The sequence below is a fragment of the Enhydra lutris genome, unplaced genomic scaffold (assembly GCF_002288905.1).
Source record: "Enhydra lutris kenyoni isolate GAN:26980312 unplaced genomic scaffold, ASM228890v2 scaffoldscaffold13, whole genome shotgun sequence".
In the NCBI taxonomy this organism is placed as follows: Eukaryota; Metazoa; Chordata; class Mammalia; order Carnivora; family Mustelidae; genus Enhydra; species Enhydra lutris.
In genome coordinates, this window is record NW_019154097.1 from 53678784 (window position 1) to 53690061 (window position 11278).

Below are 11278 nucleotides of genomic sequence, written 5' to 3' on the forward strand. Positions count from 1 at the left end.
CAACCTAGCCCAGTCCAAACTACTACCTTCTCTCACCTCGACTGCTGATAGAGCCTAACTTACCTAGAGTCATGCATTCTGGTTTTTCCCAATCTACTCTCAGTTTTGCAACCAAAATGCTTTCTCCTCTTGTTGAGATTATGCTTTTAAAACAGACATCTGACCCTTTCACAGATTTTGGACTCCGGACAAAAACTTTAGGTCAATCTTTTACTTCAGGTTCTGAAGCATTAGAAATGTAAAGATTGATGATAGCTGCGTTTGAGTCACAGAGACAAAGCCAATGTTCAGTGACAGTCAAGAATGACACCAAACACAGGAACAGAAGCAACCTGAGAGAGGATGACAGAGAGGACAATACCTGAGAGGTTTTGAACACTTGGCTCTAGTTTTTCCTAAGGTAGAGCTGAATCCTAAATTTGCCAAGTTTCAAGGTATTCTTCTTGTTACACTGTGATACCCCAGGATGCCTCCAATGAAATCCTTTTTTTTCTTAAGTAGTTCAGACTGAGTTTCTAGCTTGCAGCCAAGAGTCTTAGCTAAGAAAAAAGAAAGAAAAAAACCTTAGAAGAGCCAAGAAGACACACTTAGAAATGGGGGACATGCCTACAAGGCAAAAATAAAACAAATTTGACATAAAGTAAAAATACCTTTGGCCAGATAATACATAAATATGTTCAATATTTGTAAACTCGTGTATCTCCTTTAAAAGGTGTTACATAAAATGCTATAGGGTAAGAGCCATGTTTCCTTTTATGCTCTGCAAATCATCACAGCTTGCCATAAATCTAACTACTGAACAAAAAAATTAGAAGTAAAAGCATAACTGTACAATAATATAAATCATGAAGTTGCATATTTGGAAACCCACTCTCTCTGGCAACGGTTTATACATGTGTTTGTATAAGGAAATTGTCTTTTTCTAGTAATACTTTACCAATATTCTATCTGCTGGTTGTGATTTGCATTGTCAGGTACTATAAACTCATCTTGCTCATAGCCAAATATTTTATGTATTACATAAGTATACTTACAAGTACTGTAACCATACAAGGAAAAAAAATTAGCTGTGAAAACTACAGATTATATCCTCTATAAACACTTTTTCTGTTGCCATCTGGTGGTTCATGTATTAAATCAACACTGACACTCATTGTATATAAGGGCTTGGTCCACAGAATGAAAATCTCCTATTCTTTTTTCCACCCCATGTAACGCATAGGGAGAAGGCAAACAGAACCGACCTTCACTTTGGAAATAGTCCCTTTTTCATGAATAAACCACAAATACACAAAATAAATTAAGGGTCGCACCAAAGAACCCACAGAAACTACAACTTCTGGAGATGATCACCCTTACCTAAGTAGGATAGGTTATACCTATGCGATAAAAGCTGTAAAACTCCCTCCTTACCAGAATTCTTTTTCCTAACTAGTCGTCTACTTGGGTTGTTAAAATTCCCACCACTGATTACTCTTAATAAAGGCAACTACTGGGGCACCAGGGTGATTCAGTTGGTTGAGCATCCAACTCCTGATTCAGCTCAGGTCATGACATCAGGGTTGTGAGTTGGAGCCCACGCTGGGCTCTGCACTAGATGAAGAACCTCTGTTTAAGATTCTCTCTCCCCCCTCTCTCTACTTCCCCACCACCCGTGCATTATATAAACAAATACATACATAAATACATAAAGGCAACTACTGGCGCTCCTATTTAAGTAGACACAGCCATTCTTTGGTTGCCTCCCTATATTGTTTCTTTCTTGGAAAGATCATTCATCTTTGTAAAAATCAGGCTTATGTATCTGACAGCTTCCAAACCTCTCATGATAAGGAATCATGCCTAGAATACAGAGGAGAGTTCTGAAAGAGAGAAGAGGCAACAGAACATTGCACCAAATGTTAATTTTATCTATGTAATAATACGGGCCCACAAGTCTAGCCCATTTTCTACAGCCATATCTCTAAAGGCTGGCCTTGTCAGTTAAATGGATACCTAGCAAAGCCAGAAACAATGCAGAAACTATAGTCTTGCCCATGTTCAACAAGCTAATCTCCAAAGATCAGTAAATTAATAGATTTACTTGACTGACGCTGTGTTGTCAAGAAATTGGATTATTTAACTGATAGCTCTTATCTTCACTAGACATTGTATATCAACAGAGTGCCACTAAGCCTATTAGTGTGAAAATAGTTCTTGTGTTAATTTTGAGGGGCTTTTGATTTACTCTAAGTCCCTAAGGAATACAATTAACCAACATAACATTAGGTTGAGCACAGAAACATCAACAAACACCATCTACCAATCTCTTTAAATTGCTGATGGTCAAGTCCTATAAATATAAACATTCTCACACCCATCACTATTTCATATCTTTTTAAACTTCTCTCTGCATTAATTACCTCCAGTAGATTTCAATTACTCTTGCCCTTTCTTCTTCCAGCCATTTAAATAAATAAGCATTTCATATTTTTAAGGAAATTTATTTCTCCAAACTGTGGGCTTACACTGATAAATTATGGTACTAATTCATTTCACAGAACCTAAAGTTTTGAACATGAACCATTTTCAGGCTAGAGTAAATACATCATGTGCTAGACAGCAGAGAAATTCTGTACTGCATCTTAGTTGTCTTTGATATTGTAAATACCCTGGAAAAAGTAAAATGAGGAGAATTAGGTTCCAAGAGCTAAGACATATGGAGTTACAGAAGCCCCAGACAGGACACACACTAGAGTCAAGTAAAGGGCAGAAAGGATATGACAACATACAGAAAATCAGAGAATCAGAGCAGAACAATTTTAATGATCTAGTCTAACCCCTCCTTTCACAGGTGAGAAAACAGACCCAGAGAGGCTAAAAGACTTGTTCATATTGCAAGTTAGTTAGAGTGAAATAAAAACCAAGTCTACTGACACTAAGCCCATCACCTTTTCCATTCACCACATCCATGTTTCTAGGAAAGCTTTGCAAAAGAATTCTCATTCCCACAAAAGACTGTGGGGGGAGGGGGCAGGCTAAGGCTTTAGAGCCGCCTGTCAAGAGGCCAGACCACCTAAATACTAGAATAACAAATATATAAATAACTAGGGCTTCCTAAAGCAGTGCTCCCATAATATCGTTTATTCACTTTTATATTTGGATATAGCAAGAATAGTGTTAATACAATGAATCTCTAAGACTAAAAATATATATCTCCAGAACCAGACTCAGATATGGGATCAATTAGTGTCAGGTAAGTACCTGTCCAACTCTGATAGATTTTGGCATTTCAGAGATTCACTGAAAAACTTAGGACTAATTTCTATATGCTAATACAGAAAGATGGTAGGAGGTAACATATTCTCTGTCCCAGTTGACAAAATATATTAGTCAGGATCATGGGTACAAATGTTTATGCCTTTTTTATTAAGAGATTTACAAATATGGGGGAAATTTAAGAAAATAACATAGGTATGTTGGAGCCTAATTATAGTAAAAAATATACAAATAACAAATATACAAATATACAAATTAAAATGCTCAGTTACCTTAGGTAGATATGTATCATCACTCAGCAAAAATATTTAACCAAATAAAAAGTGAAACATCTTCACTTTTTAAAAAATAATTCTACTATAACTCCTCCTTATATTATACCTTTCAATCTCATTTTTATTCCTTACCCTCAGCTTTACTCATCTTCCATGGATTTGGACTTCAAGGGTCTACTCTTAAAACTACAGCTTTTAGGGACACCTGGCTGGCTCATTTGGAAGAGCATGCAACTCTTTATCTCGAGGTTGTAAGTTCAAGTCCAACACGGGATACAGAAATTACTTTAAAATAAAAATTTTCTTTAAAAAATACACCTTTTATTATTTCTTGCAGAAATTTAAGTTGTGACCTAGTCAAAACCAGTTTCTCTGTTTTCCTACTCACTCTGGGTCTGTTCCATTCTGTAGATTTAGTCAACTAACATTACTGGCCTCTGATCTAGGGGACACCTAGAGGATGGCCCCAAGTTCATGTTTTGAAACAGAAAACATGGAAGGGCACTAGAGTAGAATATAAAGGCAACTGGTAGGTAGAATTTAAAGACATCTTACTAGATTCCACTTAATTACCCATCTAACTTATCTGAGTTCCCCTTTGTTTTGCCCAATATTTAAGAGGTAGGGAACATTTAAGGGAAACTTCCTAGTTAGGTATAATCCCAGTATGTAGCTAAACTTAACCATATTAGATAAAAGGCGTGCTGAAGCAAACTAACAAAAATTCTGTACCTTACAAACCCCACCTCTTTATTTGCATTTAAAGGACTTAAATGCATGTACTTGAATGCAGATAAAAGAATTTTCCAACTGTTCCTCAAAGAAATGGTTGGTACACTCTCAGTGGTCAATTTTGTGGCATTCATATCTGCTAACAGACTGCCATAACCTATTCTCAGTTGGAATTTGAAAATTATAGTATGAAAAAAAATTCTTTGTGAAGAAAAACTCCAAAATGGCAATAGTCATTTTATTATGGGAGAGGAATGGGTATATGGAGGAGGCTATGCATATTTCCTCTTCTCTCTTCCAAATTATCCAACGGAATTTAATAATGACAACAGTAAATACGAGAACCTGAAATTTGGGGTCCAGTAACAACAATACAGTATTTAGAAAACACCAACCACCAATTCCCTGGGTACTGATCTGATTGCTCTCCCTCCGCATAGAAAGCTCTAGGCTACACGGAAGGCAATCCAGCCTACTGGTTACAAAGAGACTGTGGATTAAGCCACCTGCTTTCCATTTTGGCTCCATCACTACTAGTCTCAGGACCTCAAGCCAATTAGTTACCATCTCAGTGCCTCAGTTTCCCCACAGGTAAAATGAGTACAAAATGCTACCTACCTCTCAGGGGTTGTTGTGAAGAGTAAATGAGCCTACTTATAAAGCACTTAGTGTCTGGCACATAAGAAGGCCTAATAAAGGTTAGCTACAGGTGGCTATACATAATGCTTCATAGAGGGTGATAATTGCTTATTACTGGATTTACAAGACAGTTACCAACCGAGTGGCCAGTTGCCATCTGTTAAACATACAGTGGCCTAATAAAATGTAATCAGTGAGTATCTGAGCACTTAGTGTAGCACTCTCTGTGAAGACTCTCCAGTAGAGCAGGTAGTCTGGAACTCAAGTTCCAGATGAAACTCAAACCACAAAGCGGTAAGAAAGGGGATCCAAGAGTAAAAGGTAAAACCAAATGCTTCTGGGGTAATAAAAGCATAAGGCCCCAAGAGGAAGCTAGATTTGCAGTAAACCCAATTAGCACAGTTTTGTGACTTCTTCACCAAACCAGTGGCAGAGAAGCCCAATTAGCAGAGCTTACCCAAGGCTGGGAACTGACCTGAGGAAAGTGATCCAGGTAGGAGTCCGGGTAAGCATCCAGACCACGTGAAGTCAGACTAATAATGACAGAGAACTGAGGGAGATTAGAGGATTGACCAACAAGGATAAAACCAGAGCACAAACATAGAAGCATCACCTGGGGAGCTTTTGTAAATGCACAAATTCATGTTCCAGAGACCCTCTAGATCAGAGGTGGAGCCCAGATGATACTATTTTTCAAGTTCACTGGTGATTCTGATGCATCCCTCACACTAGCACAAAGTAGGAGCCCAACAGTGGGAATAAACAGAATAAGTGATTAAAAGCTGAGTAAGTCAGGGAGAAACTTCAAAGTTTGAGATCACAGACATGAAACAAGTTTAAGTGAAAAGTTCAAGGTGCATAAAGGTCACTGGAATTTGGGGGGCAGTGGAGTGCTACAAAATGACAAGGCCAGCAACAAGGTTAAAGGGGAAATTGCATCATGTGCAATTTCTCATTTAAAGGGTTAGAACAATGGTTCTCAAACCTGCCTGAATGTTGGGATCCCCTAAGGAGTTCTTAAAATCTGACACCCAGGTCACACCTCAAATTCTGGAAATGAGATCCAGGCTTCAGTATGGTTTAAAGCAACCCTATGACTCCAATGTGTACCCAAGGTAGAGAAACATGAGCTAGAGAGGCTCCAGGAAAGCAGCAGGCTACTGGAATGAGGAAAGACATAAAGCAATCTAACTCAGTGCTCTCAAACCCTAGTATGTATCAAAATCAACTGGAAAGCAAGCTGTGTTCTACAGGATCACCAAATTCCCCAGGAAACTCTGAAACACACAAAAGTTCGAGAACCATCGATCTAAGTGACTGGCAATAACTCCAAAAGAGAAACTGAGAACAATGAGCAACCCCAAAGCAATAACTAAGAAGAACATTTCTACCCCTCTCAGCCTGATGAGGCTATAATGAACACAGGAGGCCATACTAAACATTACCAGAATCAATAAGCCAGTCAAAGATCTAGCAGTAAAACTAGGGCACCACACGTGCACCTGGGTGGCTCAGTTGGTTGGGCCACTGCCTTCGGCTCAGGTGACGATCCTGGAGTCCCAGGATAGAGTCCCTCATTGGGCTCCCTGCTCTGCAAGGAGTCCGTTTTTCTTCCTCTGACCCTACCTCCCCCTCATGCTCTCTCATCTTCTCTCTCTCTCCGAAATAAATAAATAAAATCTAAACAACAACAACAACAACTAGGGCACCAGAGACTAAACATATATGATACTTATGACCCAGCCATCCTTCACTTCAAAAGGCATCTCTCAAAACATTCAGGTCTGGGGACACCTGGCTGGCTCAGTCTATGGTTCATGCAACTCTTGACGTCAGGGTCACGAGTTCAAGCCCCATGTTGGGGGTGGAGCCTACTTAAATAAACTCAGATCTGGCTTCTTGGTGGACAATATAAGAAAGCATGCATTGCCACCTGCCTTTCAGAATTAAAGACTTAAGTCTTTAAGAATCTAGAAGCGTTACGGACACAAACACAGACAGACAGACACACACATACACACATACACACACACCAATAAGCAGAGTATAACTCAGAAATTCTCATTACCATGTAGAAAGAAACCCCAAGGCATATTTAAGTTATATTTGGAAGATCTGAACCTTGTTATTTCTCATAATGGCCAAATGGGTAACTTAGGAGAGGTAAGTATATGTAACTTCTACTACTCGATGGTGCACTTTTCTCCCAAAATATCATGACTAAGCCTAACCACATGAAATACCATTAGAAGAAAAACAAAGAAAAATTAGGAAATGCTTCACCTAGCGACACAATGATACGGTACTTATGACTAGTTCCAGCTTGGTGTTAACGGTACTTATGACTAGTTCCAGCTTGGTGTTAAGTATTTCATTTAGAATGTTACATTTTATCTGATAAGATTCAAGAGAATATATTCCCTTGCATATGACCAACTCATCATCCCATCAGAAATCTCTATAGCAGCACCAGAATTTTCATTTTCAAGATACATGAGCTTTTGTCAAATGGTGACATCTCTCCAGTAATATGAATTTTCAATATGATATAAAAAATGATGGATATATTACACATTTCACAGAGCACAGAGAACAGAAGCCTGTCAATGAATTTAAAATTTGTGACAACCCATTTGAAATTTTACACTAAAAGACCTGTACACTTTCATAAACCATATAAATGTAAAACAGGTACCAATGTTTTCACATGCAACAAGGAATAAAATATTCCTTCCTAACAAAGTTTAACTGTTGCCTTAGTGCATTTTAATTACATATTTTCATCAGCATTACAGCTGTAAAAATGCGACACATTATACAGCCTTCAGAGTGCAACCGATAACTTAAAATCCTTGTAATATACTTTAAAACAAGGCCACCGGAGTTGCCCCACCACCACCACGACCCCCATGTGAACTTGGGCACAAATCACCAAATGTACGAATGTGCAGGGCTTACTGCAAAGTGCAAGTCACTGCATTAAAAAAAGGAAAATAATAAACACCATCTGCATTTTAAGTCAGCCCTAAGTGATTTAGATTTCTTCATCTGAACCTGGCTTCTTTAGCAATCTACAGATCCCATTTTACAAAATGACTTAATAAACGCTTTTCTACCGAAGTCAGTCATTAGGCAAAAAAAAAAAAAAAAAAAAAAAAAAAAAAGCGTGCGCGCACATACACACACACAGAGAGATAGAGAGAAATGAAAATTTTCCTAGTAATGGAGGAGTTAACCAGAAATACGGCGATTTGTTTTCACGCTGCAAAACCCGAAAGCAGGTGTTAGGAGAGCCTCGGGGAGGGGGCGGGGAGGAGCCCGGTTGAGATAACGTTAGGTCAGCAAGAACAAGAGACCCGTGAGTGAGTGCTTGCACTACCCGGGGCCAGTTGTGAGTTCCTACCTTGCAGACGTGAACACATCCCAACTGTTACACGTCCCTTCACATCCCTCACCGCCACTGGACACCGCGCACGGCTAATTGAAGTTTAGAGCGCCGGCTCCTTCCAGGGGCAGTAGTATCCCCCAGCACCACCCCACGCCGCTAAGGAACACCCAAGCCAGCTTTGCTCCAGCTGCCAGCAACAGCAGGGGTACGCTAACCCGAGTTAAAGACCTTCCCCGGAGGAGGCACCTACTCCTGCCTGCATTTTTGTTATCTGCTTCCAGCTTCACCCTTTCCAGACCAGCCAACTTCAGCGGAGAAGGATGCTACGCGCCAACGCGTTTTTAACAGGACCCGGACCGAGGGGAGGAAGCTCCCCGTGCAGCGGTCCTCGGCGCCGCCGCCGCGAGCTAGGCTCCCGGTTAGAGACCCCCGCCCCGCCCCGCTGCGCTCTCGCCGGCAGCCCAGGAAGGGGGCAAAGCCACCCGCACCCAAAGTTTTGCTCGCGGCTGTCTGCACCCCCTTCCCCCGTCCCGGGCTCGAGCAGCCGGTCGTGCGGGATCGCGACCCGGGCAGGACCGCACCGAGGCTCCTATCACGCGCCCCCCAGGTCCCGCGGGGGGCGCCGGGCTCCGACCAGCGGCCGGCTCCCAACTTGGGCGGCTGGGGCCGCACGGCTCCGCTCCCGCCGGCGACAGAGCCCCGCAGGGCGCGTCTGACCCGCGAGCGCTCCCGCGGCCGCCCGGCCCGCTGCGTCAAGCCCCGCCGCCCGCTTCGCGGCCCCGACGGCTCAGGCTCGCCCCGGCCCCGCGCCTACCTTGAGCCAGCGCCCGGAGCAAGTGCAGCTGCAGCGCCAGGAGCGCCCACCATCCGCGCCTCCCGCCCGCGCTCAACTTTGTCGCCGGCCGCCCGCCGCGCTCCCCCGAGTCCCGGCCGGGGCTCTCGGGCGCCGCGCGGGCTCCCCGGGGCCGCTGCCGCCGCTCGGGGTCGGGCGAGGACCCCCGCGGCCGCCCCGGCCCGCCGCGCCGCCGCCGCCCCGGGCCATGCTGAGGAGGAGCCGCCGCCGCCGCCGCCCGCGCCCGGCCTCGGGCCCCGCGAGCGGGACGGGCGGGCGGTGGCCGCCGGCTGAGCGGCCAGGTGCGGGGGCCGGGGGGCGGCGGAGGGACGCGGCGGAGGAGAAGTTGTCAGCGGGCGAAATTCTTGTCACGCCGCCCCCAGCGCCCCCGCAGCCGGAGCGCCCTGGCCGCGCCGCGTCTCCCGGAGGGTCCGGCGGGCTCTGAGGAGGAGGAGACGTCGCCGCCGCCGCCGCCGCCGCCCCCGCCCGGCGCTGAGGAGAAAGTGCGCCCGCCCGCGCGCCGGCGCTAGCTCTCCGCCGCCGCCGCGCCCCATTCACAGCCCGGCCGCACGCGCCGCCCGCCAGCGCCCGCCGCCGCCGCTGATTGGCCGCAGGGAGGCGGCTCGCGGGCCTCGCGCCCCGCCCCCACGCCCTCGCCGGTTTTCAAACTCGCCGCGCCCGCCCGCCTGGAATTTCGCGCCCGGCCTCGGGCTCGCCTCGGCGGCTTTCCGCGCCGGCTGCGCCCCCTAGGGACGCGCGGAGCGTACTGCAGGCCGGCGCCGTCTCGGCACGCGCTGGGCGGACTGCTCCGGCGGGGGCTGAGCTGGCCGCATTGGTGGGGGTGGGGGTGGGGGTGGGGGTGGGGGCGGGGGTGGGGGCGGGGGCGGCGCGGGCCTCGCCCGACTTGGGGCGTGCGGTCTCGCAGGTGGGCTGGCGCACGTGCGGCAGAGGAGCAGGTGGGCCAGGCGGCGGAGCCTCTGGCGGGTGCAGGTGGGCGCGCCCCTCCTGGAGCCTCCAGCCCGCCCTCCTCTAGCCGGCCCTCTCCTCCCCGCCCCTGCCCCGGGATCCGCCCGCTCCGGCCCCAGGGTGGGTGTTCGAGCGGTTAAGCGCCAAGTTACTGGGATTGCAAAAGAGAAACAAGCGCGATCGGGTTTCCAATTCTTAGCAACAAAAGGCACCACTGGGTCTAGACCCGCCGCCTGTTGCCAGCAGTGGACGCTGGCTTTGGAGAGGCGTCCAAGGTCATGTATGGCCTGCGGGAACCACAGCGCCAGGCGCTTCCCGCCAAGGCGGGGAGCCGGTCTCTGGGAAGCGTCTCCTAGGGCAAGGGGCCCTTGGAGGAAGGATCTCTTAGGGAGAAGGTGTCTTAGGGGAAGGGTCCCTTAGGGGCAGGGTCTGCTAGCGGGAAGGGTGCCCTCGGGTGAAGTTCTTCTAGCGGGGAAGGGCGCCTTGGAAGCAAGGGTCTCCTAGCGTCAGGCCAGGGGAGCCCCGAGCAGGGGCGTGGGGCGGGGCTCTGAAGCTCAGCCGCATGTGGTAAGCATTAGCAGGGTTTATGGGGTGAACTAAGAGCTGCGGAGCCTGGGAGGCCAGTGTTTTTGTGGGAGGAGGCCTGGAAGGTGACACACAGTCTGATGCTGTTGGCAGTTGGCCTGGAGGAGCCTGGGGGCATGTGATGATTGAGATCATGTAAGTGGTGATGGCAGCGGGACAGGGCGTGCGCCTGGCTTGGTGCTGGATCTCCAAGAAGCACTGGGTGCAGGTTCCCTGTGATTGTCCGTTGGTTGCTCCAGGCGAGGGAGAGAAGAGCCGGGTCTCGGTCTTCCAGGTTCATGCGAGGGAACTAGCTCCCGCTGCCAGAGCACCTATTGAGCACTACCCAACCCTTATTAAGTCTCAGCAATGACCATGTGAAGGAAAGATGGGGAAACTGAGGCCTGAGAACCATAGCCAAATGGTGGAGGTGGATTCTGACCAAGATCTGTTCCCAGGGCTTTGCGCCTTCCCAAGCCATGCAAGGAGGGCCAGAAAAGTGAGAAGCAGCCCAAAAGGTGGCTGTTCTCTGAGAACATAAGGAAGCACTAGTGGGCACTGCCAGATACAGCACAGATGCGCCTTGAGGCATGTCGTCCCTGAGGACAGGTGGATGAGACTGGG

The 11278-nt window shown here is 47.0% G+C and overlaps 1 protein-coding gene across 1 annotated transcript in view; it reads left to right on the plus strand.

The window, feature by feature from the left end:
• The window catches only part of LOC111145510 (basic proline-rich protein-like), a 56192-nt gene extending 46538 nt beyond the window's left edge, over window positions 1-9654 (plus strand). The window contains exons 2-3 of the mRNA XM_022500402.1: window positions 8574-9403; window positions 9508-9654. Coding sequence (XP_022356110.1) covers window positions 8574-9403; window positions 9508-9654 — 977 coding nt within the window. The remainder of the gene's footprint in view (window positions 1-8573; window positions 9404-9507) is intronic.
• The last annotated feature ends 1624 nt before the right edge of the window (window positions 9655-11278 follow it).